Raw genomic sequence first — 19,887 nt, forward strand, 5'->3', positions numbered from 1 at the left:
GATCTACTTAACGCAAATTACTGGAAATAACTTTGTATATTTGATTCAGAATTGTTATTGAACCAAGATGGAGATTATTGAACAAAAGAGGTGTTTGGACAACATTGCTTTGACTATCCAGTCCAGTTCTCTTCTAATGGTCATTTAATGTCTATTTGGTGGAAATAGTCCAGTCCTCTTAGTTATTTGTTAGATGGTTTGGATAACAAGTTCTGTTTGTAACCGCTTTTTTGTTATAAATATTTTCGGATAGTTTTACTCCTATATATAAGAGAGTTAGTTTGAAACACTTTGTGGGAGAATTTTTTTAACCCATTCATTATTTTACATTTTTTCATCAGTAATACCATACACATTGTAAGTTACTCTCTTCTGCTTCTTTGATACTCTTCTTTTCCATTCTGAACTTATTTTCTCAATGTTAATCACAATATTATATGTTATTTGTATTATATGTGTAATATAATATTTATGATATCTATTATTTTATAATAATAATAATAATATAAATTATATTAAAATAGTTAATAGTAAAAAGGGTATAATAAAAATTTTACATTCTTTTACTTAATTGATGCATAAAGCAAAAAATTATTCTACTCCTTCTCCACTCATATATAAGAAAAAAATTATTTTATATTTTGAACTCAAATATAAGCAAATATATTTTGAAGGTCTATATTTTATTTATGATATCAAATTCAAATGAAAAATATTTTAAAAATAATTTTATTTTTTAATTGAAATTAATAAAATTAAATAATTTTAACTAATTTCTTACCCAATGTGAGAATGATTATTTTTACTTTATATGAGTCTAAGTATAACTTAAACGACAATTCTTTGTTGTACGATTATGTTGCACTTTAGTAGGCATCAAGTCACATCTTCATGGCTACATTAAGATTGTCCTACAACACTATTTTTATTGCCTCAACCTTTTAACAAAAAAATCCATGACCTGTAATGTTATTATTTCCAAGGCATATGCATGTAACCCAAAATAATGTTCGACATATTGGTCACGGTAACAGCCTGAATTTTCCTTTCTTCATAATTCGTATCGTACAAGGTAAAGCAAAAATGACAAGCCTTAGGAGTCTTTTACATAAACCCTATGAAAACTTTAATAAAAGAGGGATTAGTTACTAATTCTTATGATGATTGAGATAAATGATGGCATGATATACTTTCCTCCCAGGTTATCAAATCAAAATTCAAATCGTAAATCATTGAGCTAATTTTTGAATCATGAATCATAATTTGTATCGAATAGATTCAAAAAATAAAAAATTATTTCAAATATATCATATAGATGATATGTAATGTTCAATGTAAATACTAGAGATAGATGAAACAACTTAACCAAAACTATCATTAAACAATATTAATAGTTATATATGTTTGTGAAGCTTTTAATTTAGAAGAACTGAAACAAAACAATTAAATAGTTAAGTATATTACATTCATTGAATGAGTGAGTGACAAATAAGTAGTGGAATAATCAAATAGGCAAAGTTCAGAAGTGTTCCTTCAATTCAACAATTTCAATGAGTTCAATTTTTTTTCATGAGTTAGTGAAGTCAATAAATGGATCATAGAACGAATTGTTGAATCATATCTATGATACCGAATTACACTAATTCATTCATGTATCTTATGATACAAAGTCATTTAAGATTCATCTTATTATAAGAATTGGTAGGTAACCGAATTGTATCAAATCGTAAGATTCGAATAATGAAACGTAAAATTCTAATAACTACGCTTTCCTCGTGTTCAACTTTTTGTGAAAGAAAATAAATGGGGAAAAGATAATTAATCAGGGTTGATAGCTTAAACCCCTACAGAATTTGAATGAAATGCTTATTGTGGCCTTCTGTTGCTCAGAATGCATACCGGTAGATGGCATCTGCTGCACCATCTTCATCATTGCTCAAACCAATTACGTTAGCAACAGATTTGGTCTTCTCTGATCCATTACTAAGTGCGATGCCTAGAGAAGCCAATTCAAGCATCTCCACATCATTTTCCCCATCACCAATAGCCATTATCTGCACTTAAGCAGATTAGAACAATTAAAAAAGAAAGAATTCTATACACATACACTAAAAAATTATAAGATTGACACCTCAAATCAGCAATATACTATAAATATCTTTGTTTTGTACCCTCAACTCAATGGGTGATTAATAAAATTCAAAAGATATGTCACACAATGCCAAATGCAACCAATCTTGCCATGGAAAACTTTGCTAGAATCTAAAAGTTTACATTTAAACAATAAAAATAGATCGGGAAGAATTTCATATAATGTCACTCAACTGCTGTATTATCTATAGTATAAATATCTATAGTTTATATATAAATCTCCTGCAATTGTAACTGTAGAAAAAGTAACGACATTTACAGTAATTAATCTCTAAAAAACCGATTACTAAAAGATCCGAGGCAAATATACTATAATGAAATATATAAATCTGGCACAATAGTAGCCTTTTCAAATGAATATAATACTGATATATTATAGAAAAATAAATTATTGAAATTAGACATAAAAATAAACTAAGATTTTATTAAATAAAAATAATGAAGTAATATTATAACAAGATATAAAAATATCCACACTTAAATATTAATACTAAGTAATATTATAATTAATTAAAAGAATTAAAAATTATCAATATTAGCATAAAAATAGTAAAAATAAAAATAGTTATATATTATTGTAATTATTACAAATTATAAAATAATTTATCGTAATCAGACAAATAAATAAACAATAATAATAATTATATATAAATTAGTAATAAAATAATCAGAATAACAACATTATAATAATGAAAACCATCAAAATACACACACATACATGTGTATTCTATTTGCCTATGTTTTTTTAAGGAATTTGAAGCATTCTATTTCCTTTAAAATCAATATTCAGAATTCATTATATAATTTCCAAATTATATTAAACGTAGCCTTTTTTAGAACATTAATTTTATTAATAATATTTGTATTTAAATAATTACGTAATTATATTATTCTCATTTTATAAATTGTATTAAATCAAAAGAATCTCAAATAACTTTTAACTCAAATATTACTACTCCTATTTTTGTGATTGAATAATGTTATTGTCAGTCTTGGGAGAGACGGATAATGCAATGTAGGTGAACTGAAATTTGTGGTACCTCCTTAGCAGTAACCTCAAAATGATCTAGCAGCACTTTTACTCCATTCCCTTTCGATGTTCCCACGGGTACAATTTCCAGCATGTCTGGCACAGCTTGAACAACAGAGGCACGACCATTTGTTGCATCAGACCAGTACGGACGCAAGGTATCAGCCACCCTCCGGTCAGTGTCCAAGAAAATCATTTTCTGTAGAATCAAATGTAAAGTGCCAGCAATATCTACATGTGAAAAGTGAACGAAAAACAGCAACAGCAACAACCAAGCCATTTCTAAATATGCAGGATTGGCTACAAGGATCAAATGATGCCATAAATCTTGTCTACAGACAATCTATTGGCATCTAAGTCCTTCTTAATGGCTTTGCCTTTACTTTTCCTAGTCTCCCTATGCCTCTAGTGATTAGACTAAAACTTCAGCAAGTTTTCTCCACACATGCCCAAAACAACAAAGGCGAGTTTCTGCCATTATTCTACCATAAGTGCTACCCCAACTTTTTTCTCTAAGGCTTTCATTATTTATTCTACTTTGTCTAGTATGTCTACTCATCCAATGCAACATTATTATGTCTGCTACATTAAGTTTATTATCTTGTTGGCTTTTAACTGTCCAACATTCAGTTCCAAACAACATCACAGTTGTATATAAAGAAAATTTTCCTCTACTGCAGTAGTGCAGTCAAGAACCTAACTAAATTATCATTATGCCTGTCTGTCATTTTCTGCTGAAGTTTGAAGTGACAAGCAACCTGTTAGACCCCCGATTAGAGAGACTTACACAAGGAAAACTTGTTAGAAAGTCCCACATCGTCTGCCTCAATTCTTGGGATGAAGCTTATATATCTGTTGGACAACTTCACTTAATGCCAATTTGTTTTAACTGCCTCAGTTCTTGGGATGTAGCTTATATATCTGTTGGGCAACTTCACTTAGTACCATTAATTTTAAGTTGAAATCTAACAAGACTCACAGGAAGTATAGGCCCAATAGGATAGCCAAGCCCAATAAAATGGGTCTGCTGTAATTGATTAGTTGTGTAAGAATTGTATAAATAGAATAGAAGGAGGAGAGAGAGGGCATTTGGTTAGTCTCTTAGAAAGAGGTTGGGTAGAGGATAGGCTATCGAACATTCCTATCAGGTTCTTTCTGTTTTTCTTCTCTACCTCAAAGGAACTCACTGTCCCCTTGGAGGATTCATCAATAAAATCACATTCCAAAGATTGCTATCAGAGAACTCGATTCAGGGAATGATTCATGGTTTCAACCAGAGGAATTGATGCACGAGTTGAATTTCTTGAGCACAGCTACGAGGGGTTCATCACCACGCATGAGGTATTGCAAGAATTAAGGAGAATGTTCGAGGAAGAGAGGCTTCAGCGAACAGAAATTAGGAGGCAAATAGGAGAATTAATTGAGACAGTGAGAGGAATGTCGAATAGCGGAGGCCATGCCGGTGGCAGAAATAACAGCATACCCACACTAATTCCCAAAACCGCAACGAGCGGTGGCAGAAACTTGAAATTCCAACCTTTGACAGTGAGTATGTATATGGTTGGCCGAGTAAGGTGGTACGATATTTCAAATTGAAAGGAGTCAACAATATTGAGAGGGTCCAAGCAGCAATGGTCGCAATGGAGGGAAATGCTCTAACATGGACCAATGGTGGGAATTGTGTGCTCAAAATGCTAATCGGGAGGATTTTAAAGCTGCAATGATACAATGATTTCAACCATCTATGATTCAGAGCCCTTACGAATTGTTGTGGAGTCTCAAACAAGAAGGGACAGTGGAGGAGTACCACGAGCGATTTGAGTTATATGCGGGACCTCTCCGAGGTGCAGAGCCAGAGTATCTTAAGAGGGATTTTTCTGAATGGCTTAAAGGATGTAGTGAAGGCAGAACTCAAACTTCATCAAGTTCTCTACCAGAATTGATGGATTTTGCACAAAGTATTGATGAAAAAAATACACTGTTAACAAAGGGTAATACACCGGGGAGTAAAGGAGGAGGGTCTTCTAGGAATTACACATCCTCAAGGATAGTAGTTACTTTGGACCTAGGAAATAAAGGGAGTCAATTTAAGTCACCTGAGGGAAGTTCAAGTATGGACACCAATAGTGTGAGATCTACAGGTTCCTATAGAGGGAGACCCTTTAAAAGGTTATCAGATGCTGAGTTACAAGATAAGGCCAACAGGGGATGGTGTTATCAATGTGATGGGAGGTTTGTACCAGGGCATGTGTGTGCCAATAAACAATCCAAGGGTTGATCTTGGGGGGGTTAAGAGAAAGAGAAATTACAGTGACTACAACCCCACCTTACACTGTAGAAGTGGGTGATGGGAGGATGATTAGATGTGAAGGGGTATGCAAGCAAGTGATCTTTCAAGTTCAAGGATTGGAAATTCAGCAAGATTTCTTTATCTTTGGATTAGGAGAAGCGATATCATGTTGGGAATGGAGTGGTTGGCAGGATTGGGAGATTAAGGCGAACTTTAAGGATCTCACATTGAAGGTTCCCACACCTAATGGTAAACAAATCTTGAAAGGAGAACTAGCTATGTCTAGATCAGCTGCATCTTTCAAAACTGTGATCAAGGCATGACGATGCTATTGTGCTGAAAAAGGGGGCTACAATTCCAAATTTTACACCTTATCAGTATCCACACGATCAGAAAAAATGAAATAGAAAAATTGGTGGATGATGTGCTGAGTTCAAGTGAGATTAGGCCCAGCATCAGCCCTAATGCTAGTCCCATTATTCTAGTAAAGAAGGATGGAGGGTGGAGGTTTTGTGTGGACTATAGAGCCTTAAATAAAATTACCATCCCTGACAAGTTTCCAATTCCCATGATTGATGAGTTGTTGGATGAAGTGGGAGGAGCAACTATCTTCACTAAGCTGAACTTGAAATCAGGATACCACCAGATCAGAATGAGAGGAAGACATCCAGAAAACTGCATTCAGAACTCATGAGGGACATTATGAGTTTGTGGGGATGCCATTTGGGCTCACAAATGCACCTTCCACATTTCAAGCTTTGATGAATGAGGTATTGAGACCCTGCGTGAGAAGATTTGTCCTAGTTTTTTTTTACGACATATTAATATACAGTAAAAATGATGAGGATCATGGTAGACAAGTAAGACCAGTCTTATCCTTATTAAAAGGGCATCAACTGTTTTCCAAAAAGAAGAAATGAAGTTTTGGCCAAGGATAATTGGAATATTTGGACCACATAATTTCAGGTCAAGGAGTAGCAGCTGATCCCAAGAAGCTGGAAGTGATGTTTGATTGGCCTACCCCAAAAGATATGGCTTTGAGGGGATTCTTAGGACTTACACGATATTATCAACAGTTTGTTAGGGACTATGGGAAGATGGCTAGACCACTCAATCAACTATTAACAAAAGATGGTTTAATTGGAGGGAGGAGGCACAACTATCTATGGAAACACTAAGAAAAAACTATGGCTGAAATCCCCATCTTCAGTGCCTGATTTCAGTCAAAACTTCTGCATAGAGACTATTGTTTCTAATAAAGGACTAGGATCAGTCCTCATGCAACAAGGTAGGCCAGTGGCTTTTCTAAGCCAAACATTTTCAGAAAGAGCCCAGAAAAAGTCAGTGTATGAAAGGGAGCTTATGGCCAATGTCATGGCTGTAACGAAATGGCGACATTACTTATTTGGGAGGAAGTTTGCCATCCATACGAATCAGAGGAGTTTGAAGTTCCTTATGGACTAATGAGTATTGGGGGATGAGCAGTCCAAGTGGACTTCCAAACTCATGGGTTTCGATTTTGAGATCCTCTACAAACCCGGAAATGACAACAGGGCTGCAGATGCACTGTCAAGGCAAATGACTTATGAAGCTATTTCCCTAGTCCAGTTTTCAGACTAGGATGAATGGGAAACAGAAATCCAGGCTGATGACAAGTTGTGGGGAATTATGCATGATTTATTAAGCAACCCGTCTTCACACCTCAGTTACACTTTTCAGAATAGGAAGTTATGGTACAAAGGGAAATTGGTTTTACCAATAGGGTCTTCCAAAATTCACACACTGCTTACTGAATATCGAAGTTCAGCAATAGGAGGTCACTCAGGTTTCTTTCGAACTTACAAAAGGTTGGCATCTTTAGTGTATTGGGAAGGTATGCGACAAGACATCCAGAGGTTTTTCGCTTCTTGTGAGATCTTCCAACAAAATAAATATCAGTCCCTCACAATCGCGGGTCTCCTACAACGATTACCTATTCCTACACTGGTTAGGTTCTGACATATCAATGGACTTTGTGGAGGGACTTCCTAAAGCACAAGGCAAAAATGCTATTCTGGTGGTGGTTTAGACTTACTAGATATGCCCATTTTATCTCACATAGTCACCCATTCACAGCTAAGGACATTGCTGAGTTATTTGTCAAAGAAATTGTTCTATTTCATGGTTTCCCTTCTACCATAGTTTCGGACAGAGATAAGATCTTTTTAAGCCACTTTTGGACTGAATTGTTTAGACTTGCTGCAACTAAACTTAAATTTAGTTCTGCCTATCATCCTCAAACAGATGGGCAAACAGAGGAAGTTAATCAATGCCTTGAGACTTACTTGCGATGCTTAACAGGAACGCAACCAAATCAATGGCCCAAAAGGTTGAGCTGGGCAGAGTTTTGGTTCAATTCTAATTACAACAGCTCCACAAAACTGAATCCATTCAGAGTCCTTTATGGCAGAGATCCCCCTCAACTTTTGAAAGGAACAACTGTACCCTCAGCAGTGGAAGAAGTCAATCGACTAACCCAAGACAGAGAGATATAGTTCTTAACGAGCTAAAATCAAACCTGGTGAAGGCCCAAGACCATATGAGAACCTATGCCAACAAGCACAGAAGGAAAGTCAATTTCACAAAAGGTGATTGGGTGTATCTCAAGATGCAACCTTATAGATTGAAGTTCTTAGCCAAGAAAATATATGAAAAACTCAGTCCCAGGTCCTATGAGCTGTATCGGGTTAGCTAAGTCATTGGGAAAGTAGCTTATCAGTTTGAACTTCCACCAGACAGCAAGATCCGCCCGGTTTTCCGTGTGTCCCTTTTGAAGAAGGCCATATCTCCATCGGTGCAGCCTCAACCTTTACCATGAATGTTATTGGTAGAGCCCTTAGCTGTTCGCAACCATCCTTCAGGAATAGCAGAGATATTAATTCAGTGGAAGGATCTTCCTGATTTTGAAGCAACTAGGGAATCTGTCACTTCAATTCAGCAACAATTTCTTGCATGTCACCTTGAGAACAAGGTGGCTCTTTTGGGGGGGAGTATTGTTAGACGTCCAATTAGAGAGACTTACACAAGGAAGACTCACGGGAAGTATAGGCCCAATAGGATAGCCAAGCCCAATAAGATGGGTCTGTTGTAATTGATTAGTTTTATAAGAATTGTATAAATAGAATAGAAGCAGGAGAGAGAGGGCATTCGGTTAGTCTGTGAGAAAGAGATTGGAGGAGAGGATAGGCTCTCGAACATTCCCATCAGTTTCTTTCTGTAATTCTTCTCTACCTCAAGGGAACTCATTGTCCCCTTGGAGGATTCATTCATAAAATCACAGTTCTAACGCAATCATAATAATAGATTTAGTTATGCTCATAAGCAGTTCTATTTTGGACAGGGTGCACTTAAACATAAATTCACGCAATAAACTATATGGGCACCTTCTAAGGAAGAAAAAATGTACTTAGATTAAATGTCAGATTACAAATTAAAAGTCATTCCTACTTTGCTGGCATGGAAGACCTTTAGTGTGCAGTGAATAACTACCTATAATGAATTATTAAGAATACAGTAATCAAAAGCTGAAACTAGAGAGCAAGAATTTGTCCTAGTGAATACCTGTATGTCAGCAGAAGCCAATAGATGTTCAACAGAAGGCATGACCTCAGCCTGTTAAAGTATTACTGGCTAAGACACAAAGAAAATGGCAAAATAGAATGAAAGGAAGCATATAGAATTCTAGAAAGAGGTACCTTTGGTTCATGGTATATTGTATGTAGCGAATCAACTAGTGGATCACGAAATAGGGTTAAGCAGCGCCCTTCACAAAATGCAATAAGTGGAACCTTATTCTCCAAAGAGTAAAGACAAGCCTGCATGTTACAGAAAAACCGTTATTTCTTTCATACAATGACAAAAATGAAAGTCCTGAATAAGTAATCATATATTTAGATTAGAAAATTGGAATCCTCAATCTTTTAGTTATGTAGAAAACTGGCATAAGAAAGTAATTCCACAGATTCCTGAAAGTGTGCTGGAAAATGTTTTCCTTTTCTCATTTGAGTAAAAAGAAAGCAAATCTTGAAAAATTTATAGTCGGAGAAACTTAAGCTGGTCACTGAGAGTTACATAAGCAATTAGGGGATGCAGTGATAAACAGTCAAAAAAGCCATAGCTGACTTTTGCAACCAGGTCCAAAAGGACAAAGCAGCATAGGAATTAGGATAACATGCTAAAATCCAATAAAGTATTTTTTGTTCTTCTAGAGGAAAAGTTGTTTTAGGAAATGAATAAGGAGGCCTAAAAAAGTTACCTCTCTACAGACATTTTGATCTAAGTTGCTCCTAAATATTTCTTGACCTTGTCTACCATAAACAAGCAATCCCTGGAATCATGTGGTATGGAATATAAGGCACAGGAAAATAAAAAGCAACTTGTAGCAAAGAAACTATGAAAGAGGAACAGTTATATACAAATTAAAGACACACAGTTATATTCAATTAAACAATACAAAGCTATATTCATCAATTTATTGATTTTATCAATTTAGGCCGTGTACCCTTTGAATTACTATTGTGCTTTAAAATGCACTGAAGATATAGTTTTAGTGAATTAGTAAGGACAACACCTTTATTGTGAAATATCCATGCATAGGTCAAACTGCCAAAAGATACACTACTTAATCTGGTTGTTCTGATGACCACCATGTCTATAATAAAAGAGTTACATAAGCAATTAGGTATGTTTTTCTCTTCCAAATATCCTTTCATTGCAATTAAAAGGAAGTTGGCCTCATTCAGTGCATATCTGGAATGTTAAAAAATTAGGATATGATTTTGTCAATAAATTAAATCTTTCACTTAGGATATTAGAAGGAAGTGGGAAATTATTTGATTTTACAAATTTCATGTATTATTTTTGCATGATTTGATTTGTGTCAAATATAACCAGCAGCTCACATAAAGGCATGATCTTAGAAATGAAATTGATCCAATTGCACTCTAACATTTATGAGTGTAGCAAGTAATTAGTGGGAGAGATGGAGGACAATAATGATGATTCTAGGAATGAGCCAGTTTCAGATGATAGCATATTGAATTGGACAACTGTTTATCAGGCTTCAGGGGTTGGAGAGCCTAGAACCTACTGGACGGAAAATGTGGAAAAGAAAAGAGTCATTAAGTGGTTTTGCTTCTGTTGTGGTTGCCAAAGCTTCTAAGAAAGGCCCAGGAGCAACTTCAACCTCAGAAAGGAAAGTGGTTGAAGATAATGAAAAAATGGAATTTGATAATTCTAAAGAATCCCAAGAAGAATTATTTAACTTTGAAAATTTGGAAGAGGAAGAAGGTTATGCCTCAACTCAGAAGATGGAAAAAAAAAAAAAACCAATCATGTTAGGGTTGAAGAGGATTACAGTGCTTTACTTTGTGTTTGTATTGTTTTTTATCACTGTTATTATTTTGAAGTCCTGAACTTGATGGATTTTTTTATCATTTTCTTGTCATTTGAAATGTAAAACTTGATGGCCACAACTTAGGAGGATTACTAGTAGTTTATGATCTATGATTGACTTCATGAAGTCGGCGACGACAGTGAAGTGGTCGTGCCAGAGGTCGGAGGTCGCAGCAGGTACTGTACACCCACGAAGAACAGCATGCCCAAAGGCAGGGAAAAAGTAGAGGAAAAGTGGCAGAAAACCCGAAATCTCTGATACCATAAAGCATTTCTGAATTGTGTCATTATCTTACACATATACTGAAATATTTATAATAAGGGAATTACTAATTAAGGATACAATCTTTAAGAATCCCTATTCCCTAAATAATGGCCATAAAATGTTACAAGTTTCCCTGTTTACATAATGGAAAGATAAAATCTTAAACATTTACTATAAATTTAATTTATGATTCTTGAGACACTTTGCTAGTTTTATGGGGTTTTTTATTTTTATTTCTGGCTTCTGCAAAAACAGTTTTATATATATATATATATAGATGAGCCAGGGAGAAAGAGATCATGTCCTCCATGTTCACGTTTCCTCCATATTTATATGATGGATTTTTGGCTATAATCCGCCATCAATAACATAGGAGCAAAGTAAAATTCTCTTTGAAAGTTGGTCTGAACTCTGAACTAAAGTCCTAGTACATATCATATGAATGGACATATAAATACATAATATACAGAAAGATATGGAACTCCTGCAGGTCAATCAGGACAGTGCCAGAGTCCTAGTATGTATTTTCCATATAATATTATCTAGACTTTTACTATGAATTTTTTATATATTAATAGATAGCATATATAAAAAATTCATAGTAAAAGCCTACATTTGTGGTTATCCTTTACTCATTCTAAGAAATCTCCATAACATTATCCTCTAAGATCATTTCAATGTCATCAAATAACAGATATCCATGTAGTTATTAATATGGCTTTTGCAACTTTATCATCTATTGGGTCTAAGGAAATATTTTCTGTTTTTACTAATAGCTAAAAAAATGCCACTTTGTTTTCTGGTTGCACCGCTGTGTTTTAAAATAATTGTACAGTAATAACTAACTGAACAAATATTTCAAAGTAGAAAACAAAGTGAAAACAATGTAACATTTTTGTAATTATTAGTGGAAAAAAAATTTCCTTAAACTAACAGACTGTTACTATTTCTGAAAACTATTGCTGGGCTATTTTAATGACATTTAGGTAGCAAAACAATTTTTAGTAAATTTTTAATAGAGAATACTGAGGGCGAGCCCTGGTGCAGCGGTAAAGTTGTGCCTTGGTAACTTGTTGGTCATGGGTTCGAATCCGGAAACAGCCTCTTTGCATATGCAAGGGTAAGGTTGCGTACAATATCCCTCCCTCATACCTTCGCATAGCGAAGAGCCTCTGGGCAATGGGGTACGCTAGTTTAGTTTTTTAATAGAGAATACTGAATAGCTGTTATGTTACATGTATACAAAATTGTTATACACAAACAAATGTATGAATGTGTAAGAGAAAGGATTATAATACACAATAATGCTTTTAGCTACATATAAGGACTGCCTGGCTAAATCAAAAAACATCGTTAACATTAAAAGGGTACAGAAATATTACCTGTAAGAAAACCCCAGGAGAAAATTCTGAAACAATGCCATCTTTTCCAGCTAAATCTACCATCTTAAAAATGTCTATCACAGCTGGACGAGCCTATTTCCCAAATTTCAAAACTAATGATCAGAACATGTTTTCAACTGTATGAATGTCTATGTTTATATGAGAAAATAGATCAAGATACATAGCAGTGGCAGAAACCAAGGATTGATATGTATTATCCGATATAGAATAAATAATCCATATTAACATGAGACCCTGACAAACAATGGATATATTAATCTTACTTTTCCAGTAGCTATCACAATTTTCACACCCCTGGATGACGCCTCTCTCAAAGCATTGGCAGTTGTAGAAGAAATTTGACTTTTGCTGTTCAGCAATGTTCCTTTGTATAATACAGGAATCTATTAAAATCTAGATAAAAAAACCAAGTAATATCTACAGAGTGTGCTTCACTGCAATCTTACCATCCATATCACAGAAGATATATCTGAACTTTGGTTTGTAAAATCTAAGACTGCCTTCTTTCTTCCTGTCTTTTGACAATTCATCTATAAGATTATTTCCCCATATACATTTTATGCAAGTGGCAGTTACTTGAATTAGAGGAAAGGAAGCATAACCAAAAATGAAAAAAATATGCAAGCAGAGGATTGCTGAGGCATACTAGTAAAAAATACAATTACCATCTGCACTGTCTTGGTGAAAATTTGAATTTGTTTCAGCATCAAATGCACTCCTTATTAGCCCTTTTCCTTTCCAATCAAGACTCTTTAAAAGGATTTCCTCCTCTCTTTCCATTTCTACTTCAGCCTCTTCACTTATTTCATGATCAAATCCCAAAAGATGTAACAAGCCATGAACCTACAAAAAGATTGAGTATTTGACATTTTCAAGTTCATCTTTTTCAGTTCACACAATGTAGACATAGGTATTAGCAGATAAAATTCCAACATGCTCATTGTATTATCTTTTTGAACTAGTACACACCCACGCTAAGAAGTAAATGAAATTCCAGCTCACTTTCCGCTTATGGCAGCAGAAGACATACCATAATCTAACACAATAAAGCTCAGAACCAGACAGAAAATAGTCAGAATATCAATAAACCAACCATGAGGATTCGGATCTCATCAAGAAGAGTATGCCCTCTTTCCTCTGCTTGTCTTGCCGCTGTCTCAACAGAAATTACAACATCACCCAACATAAGCTGTAAACAATGGAATTCATCACAGTTAGCATCCCAACACAACTTACAGTAAGCTAGACAATGCAATTCTTACAATAGGAATCTTCAGCCCAGGTACATGTTGTGACATTGAGAGAACATCAGTGGCACGATCTTCATTTCTCCACTCCTTATTAAGTTTTCGTATAAACTCATCATTACAAAGAAGTACCGATAACTCAACACTATCAAACCCACCAACATCACTTATAGCAGTGTCTCGTGTTTTATACCTCGAACCTTTCAAACCATCAAACACTAGTTTCATCGCCATTGGAACATTTAGTCGAAGCAACTCTGCAATGCTCTGTACCCAGTAAAAACAAAGAGACCAAAAAGAATGAATAATGCAGAACTCCAATACAAATATCTCTTTTTCACAAAAAAAATCTCTTGAAAAAAAATTCTAGAGGATACACAAGAGTTTATGTTGAGTTTATTTGAACTTATCATACTAGTACTTAAGCAAGTGTTTCATCAAGCTGTCATGTAATCTTCTAGGAGAATCACCAATGATACACTTAAAATGAAGATTATTAACTCACTTTTAATGGATCCTACCATGATACATCAGATTTAAGAATTTTAACAACTTTTTACACCAATAATACAATCATCTAAGAACACGAAATTGGTCATTCCCAAATTTAATCATCTCACATGATATTTATTTTTCAATCATAAGAGCCAGTTGCTTATATAAGTAGTGTCAACCTCCTCCAATGGTGATCCTGAGTAAAAACCAGTTCTTTAAACAAAAAAACCTCACAAGCAAGGTTTTTAATTGCAGTTTCGGCCGCAGACATGTAAAAACCCTGCTCACAAGAACTTCCGTTTGAGATGCTCTAGCAAGCAATAAGCTTAAATGTAATTAGCTCTTTATTGAATAAGTGTCTAATTAAGTCCAAAACTCAAGCAATTTCACAAGATTTCATTTAGTGAAAACTAATCATGCATGTAAACAACCAAGCAAGCTTGATATTAGTTATCCCTATCAACTCAAAGTTTCCGATTCAGATTAATTAAAAAGGAATCAGAAACCATAAAATTTCGGTGTGCAGTACCAAAATTTCAGGATCGTCAGGCAAATCTTCTTCGATGCAAATGTCGACACAGAGTTGCAGCTCCTTGCCTTTGCTCTTGGGCGGCGCTCTTCTCCTCGCCTTCCTGTACTCCCTCTGCCCGGCGCGGACTCCAGCCACGCGCCGCCGCGTCATCTCTTCGCTCTGGCACCGCGCGAGGGCGTGAAAGGTGCGGCAGAAAAGCGAGGATTTGGAGGGCAGAGAGACGGGGTGGCGAGAGGTGGCGATGCCGAGCGAGGCGTGGAAATGAGAGGGCTGAGTGGCGCACGTGACGGCACGCGCCATGGCGTGGAGAGGAGGAGGGTGGCGGAGAAGGTAGGAGAAACGGGGAAGAAGCATGCAGGAACGGAGGTCCCACCAATTGATGGTTGTTTGGAATATGCTTTGGCCTATCGAGGCTTTGTGCGAGGTAGCGCGACAGCGACCTGATGGAGGCAGTGACAAGTGTGTAACAGTGTTTTGGGGGCTTTGATTTGAAGTTTAAAGGCTAAAGCTTCTTCCACCCTCAACTATATTTAGATTATTTTGATAACCGGATAGTATGTAAATTTAGAGGGGAAGTTTTTTTTTTTGCATTATATAAAAAAATTATGCTAATAATTTTAATAATTTCTTACTTGACATTTCTAAAAATCTAAAATTAATGTCCATAGAACTTATTTATTAATAATAAAAAATAGTACAAAATAATTGAATGTAAACTATAAAAAGTTTAAGAATGAGGAATATATCAAATCCTAAAATTAAATTGAATGAAATTCATTTTTACTTTTAAATTTTTTCACTCTTTGTATTTTTTGAAATATCAAAAATAAATATTTATATATGAAATTTATTAAGTAAAATATATTGATTTTCTTTTACTTGAATTTTCAAGTTAAATTATATTTAAATTTAAATAAAAAAATTATTCAATCCAATTAATTTTATTTATTTACATAACACTCTAAAGATTAATATATGTAAATTATATTAATTGATTGTATTTAGTTTCAAGATAATCAATAGATATTAAGATTTAGTACAAATTTTCTACAAATTAACATAAATATTTTTTGGGTGGCAAATATTGGGTTATGGCACCCAAGAGAAAGAAATTTATTAGAAACCACGAGGGTAATACCGGATACATTAGCCAAAACCAAACGGTAAACAAAAGAGGAACAAAATAAAAAATGTTACCCTTAATCTGAATATAATAGCCCTACTTAGCAAGGGTGTGTGTTTCCTAATTAGTCATTTTAAAGATATGAGACCAATGAAATACACCTTCATTATTTGTAAATTCATGTATTTCCCTCACCAAATATGAAGAAATATGGGTCGTGGGACACCCTTCCTGAATGAAACTTATGGATGTTGAATAATTTGACTGAACATATAGCTCCAAACAACTAATAAAGCTTTCATGATCGAATCACCTTCGCCCACAACGAATTTTTCCTTGTACTTAGTCTCCAACTTTCATCATGAAAGCTTTATTAGTTGCTCTCGATGATTTGAACATTAAAGCTTTATTAGTTTTTCTCAATGATTTAAACCCCAAGCCACCAACATTCTTAGGGTCACACATCACACTTTATTTTATAGTATGGATATTCCTAGACATAATGTCTTTTCCTTATACAAAGGGCCAACATTTTTTTATCAATTTCATCAAATGTTGAAGTAGGGAGCATTTGGAGGATTGATTTTGCTAGAGTTACTACTTGCCCCGCCGTTCATAACGTCCTAGCCTTCCAACTACTCAACCTTTGCATCACTTTTTCTATCAAGAAACTAAAATCTTGTTTGGCTGCCCTTTTGTGGAAGATTGGCACTCCTAAGTACTTGCCCAAGTTCTCGGTACTCTAGAAGCCAAATTGTCTTGCAATCTCCTCTTTAATCATTCCATCAACATTTTTTAGAAGAATATTTTGGTTTTCTCAACATTCACCCTCTCTCCCGAACTATCACAAAATAGTTTTCAAAAAAGAGCTTTATAACCTCCACTTGGTTTATGTTGGCCTCAACAAAAAGAATAGCATCATCTGCAAAGGCTAGGTGTGAAAAGGTTGGACCCCCCAATCACCTTATCTAACGCCTTTCTTAGGCTGGAATTCATCATGTGCTTCTTTATTCCACATAACTCTCATCTTTGTGATCGAGGCCATACCCGAATCAAATAAACATTAAAAATGCAGTATCTAGGAAGTGATCTTAGATCGTCTCCCAACGAGCAATGATCAACTAAATGTTCATAACAAATAGTAATAAAACAGTAACAATTGGGGGGTTGTTTGTTTTTGTAAATTAAACAGCAAGCAAAATTGAATTAGAAAATAACATGATTAAAACATGTTGTTTCCCCTTGATTCAAAAGCAAGTCTCTTATCTTAGGTTACGAGAATTTATCCCTAATCAGTTCAACCACTTAATCCAACCCAAAATTAATTTACTATGCAAAAATTAACCTAAGGTTGTCATTATGTGATTAAGCAACACATACACCAATTAATCTCTCTCACATGTCCATTAAGCATGAACGAAACTGATCATTAAGCATGAATGTAAATTAAGCGCAGAGACAATTAATCAAGCACTAAGCATGCATGGATTAATAGCAACAAATACAAAGCAATTGGTGAAGAGGAAAAACTTATCAGAATTCAATAGTAATAACAAAACCTAAAAGAGAGTTGTGCTTGATCCTCAAGAGAAAACAACACTGGAGACTTAGCCTTCCATTAATCAGCAGAAAACGAAAACAAATTCCAAGCAGAAGCAGAAAATGAAATTCCAATTTGAAGCAGAAAACAAAATTTTATTGCTACGTGAACAATACGCGTGAACAGTAAAAACTGAAATTGCAAAACCCTAAAAATATTCTCCTATCTCAACAGTCTGTCTTCTACTAAAACTCTGGTGCTGTTATATATGTCCTCAGCCTCAAAGTTTACAATTTTGTTTTTAAGTCCAAGCCCAAAAACAAAATAAAATAAAACTGGACCAAATAAAATAAAATTGGATAAAATAAAATTGTCTGCACTCTTCAAGTCCAAGCCGATTCAACCCAATTTCGAATCCAAGCCCAATTGCTTATAATTCTCCTGAAATTAAATTAAAAACACAAAATTAGTCAAGTAGGCCCAAATGATAAAACTGCATAATTAATTTGACAATTAAGGCTAATCAGTAATTAAAATAGTGACAAAAAGGGTTAAGAAATAGGAGAAAATAATGGCACATCACTTTGCACCAGACATGCATCCCCAAATGAGTTCCCCATTGTTATTTAGGCAGAAAAAGTCAGCCAAAGTATCATGGAAAAATTCCCATTTAAGCGAAGCATAGGCCTTCTCAAGATCAATCTTGATTGTCATCCACCCATCCTTCCACATCTTTGACCTCATAGAATGAAAAACTTCCTGGGAAACCACAATATTTTCACTACTGTGGCGATTTGCTATGAAGCTAGTTTGGCATGGGTGATAATTACTATGCATACGTAATTTGAATATTTAAATCACATAGAAAGTATCTAATTTTCCTCTCTTTAATTGCTTTAATTGTGTTAAAACATTAGGAATTTAGCTTATTCTAAGTTTTTATCCACTACATGCAAAAGTTAGTTAATTTACAATGTTTTTGGGTGCATTTTTTTGTATAATTACACAGCAGGAGCCCTGGAAGAGAGTTGAAGAATTGGAGCAGTGTGCTTAGCACGTCAACAATCGCTCAGTGCATCTTTGGCGGCTTAGCACACATCTGGGGGCTTAGTTCGCATCTAGTGACTTAGCTTGCATCTGTCAGCTTATCGCATATCAGACAGCTTAGCACACGATCACTTATGCTAGTTGGATTTGCATGTACACTTAGCACGTATGTATAGGCTTAGCGCACAGCCAATGTCTAAAAACATGACTATGTAGTGTTTTAAAGGAGAGAAAAAAAAAGAGAAACATGGAAGTTCTTGGAGGCACCAAAATAAAGAGCTAGGGCATGAAAGAAGAGGGAGAACCCACTCACTTGGGGACCCTTTCCTTCATTTTCTTCTATTTTCTTCCACACCTCTTATTTTCTTTTTGTATTAGTAAGCCTCTCATGATAATGAGAGGCTAAACCATTCATTGTCGAGAGCTCATCAACTAAACACTCTTGATTTAATGATTCTAACTATATATTTAATGTTATTTGGATATTATTGTCTCTTTCATGTGCTTAATATCATGTTTATGGTTTGATCACCCATGCTCATGTAGTGTTATAGGGTTTATTCATTAGAAAATGTTTATCTCCTAAGAACTTGAGAATAACATCTAGGTAATCCATGTCTAGGGATAGAATGGTATTATTTAGCCTTATTTATCCATCTTTATTTTTAAAGCAAATTATTTGATGTAGCTCTTAAGGGATTAGGAGTGAAATTAGATACTTTAGGCTCTTTCACGTGAAGGATCATGGTTATGATAGGTTAGCAGATGAAGGTAATAATCAAAATAACATTAAATAGTGAAAAACCATTAATGTTGCATTGAGAGTAGTTTTGGTATGCTGAGTCCCAACATGTTCTATAGTTTAGCTTCAACCAACAACTCATCCCCTGAGTGTTTATATTCTATCTCTTTAAGTGATCTACTTAATTATCTTTATTTCTGTTGAATATTACATTTTGTATCATTTTTCAGCCAATATCGAATTTAATTCATTAATTGCTTAAAATTAGACAAATACAAACTCTGAGTACAATCAAAGTCCCTGTGGACTCAACACTTGGTCTTACCATTTTAAAAGACTACTTGGACGAATGGGTACATTTACCAATAAGTTAACATTGGGCTAACTAACTTCTCCATCACCTTGCAAAGTCTCTAAGCCACACAATCTTGGTGATAACTTTATAAGACACATTGCATAAACTTGTAGGTATGAAATCCCTAAGTTTAGTAATGTTATCTACCTTTGGAATAAGAGTAATGAGGGTCCTACTAATTTCCTCAACCTTCACCAGATCCTAAAAAACAAATTTAACTAGATTGCAAGGATC

The 19,887-nt window shown here is 34.8% G+C and overlaps 1 protein-coding gene across 4 annotated transcripts; it reads right to left on the reverse strand.

Moving 5' to 3' along the window:
- Positions 1-1,738: 1,738 nt before the first annotated feature.
- LOC100810101 (endoribonuclease YBEY, chloroplastic) lies at positions 1,739-15,369 on the reverse strand. 4 transcript variants are annotated; one of them, XM_003544624.4, is made up of 12 exons: positions 14,844-15,369; positions 13,835-14,086; positions 13,666-13,761; positions 13,238-13,415; positions 13,019-13,087; positions 12,836-12,936; positions 12,552-12,644; positions 9,766-9,837; positions 9,206-9,325; positions 9,072-9,122; positions 3,192-3,380; positions 1,739-2,054 (listed from the first exon to the last, which is right to left on the reverse strand). In XM_003544624.4, exons 1-12 carry the CDS (start codon positions 15,198-15,200, stop codon positions 1,887-1,889), a joined length of 1,746 nt encoding a protein of 581 aa, XP_003544672.1. In that variant the 5' UTR covers positions 15,201-15,369; the 3' UTR covers positions 1,739-1,886. The 4 variants fall into 4 exon arrangements, with proteins under 4 accessions (XP_003544672.1, XP_006596179.1, XP_014622421.1 ...); XM_006596116.3 differs by having other exon boundaries at positions 13,019-13,102; positions 14,844-15,353; XM_014766935.3 differs by lacking the exon at positions 9,766-9,837 and having other exon boundaries at positions 13,019-13,102; positions 14,844-15,353.
- Positions 15,370-19,887: the final 4,518 nt, after the last annotated feature.

This window comes from Glycine max, chromosome 14, assembly GCF_000004515.6.
Source record: "Glycine max cultivar Williams 82 chromosome 14, Glycine_max_v4.0, whole genome shotgun sequence".
Classification (NCBI taxonomy): Eukaryota; Viridiplantae; Streptophyta; class Magnoliopsida; order Fabales; family Fabaceae; genus Glycine; species Glycine max.

Excerpts from the sequence above, each read along its gene's own strand:
- LOC100810101 (XM_006596116.3), bottom strand. The coding sequence starts at position 15,200 with ATGCTTCTTCCCCGTTTCTCCTACCTTCTCCGCCACCCTCCTCCTCTC. Across the intron at positions 12,937-13,018 it reads TATCTTCTGTGATATGGATG|GAACATTGCTGAACAGCAAA; the intron begins GTAAGATTGCAG and ends TATTATACAAAG. Across the intron at positions 9,123-9,205 it reads CAATATACCATGAACCAAAG|GCTGAGGTCATGCCTTCTGT; the intron begins GTACCTCTTTCT and ends ATACTTTAACAG.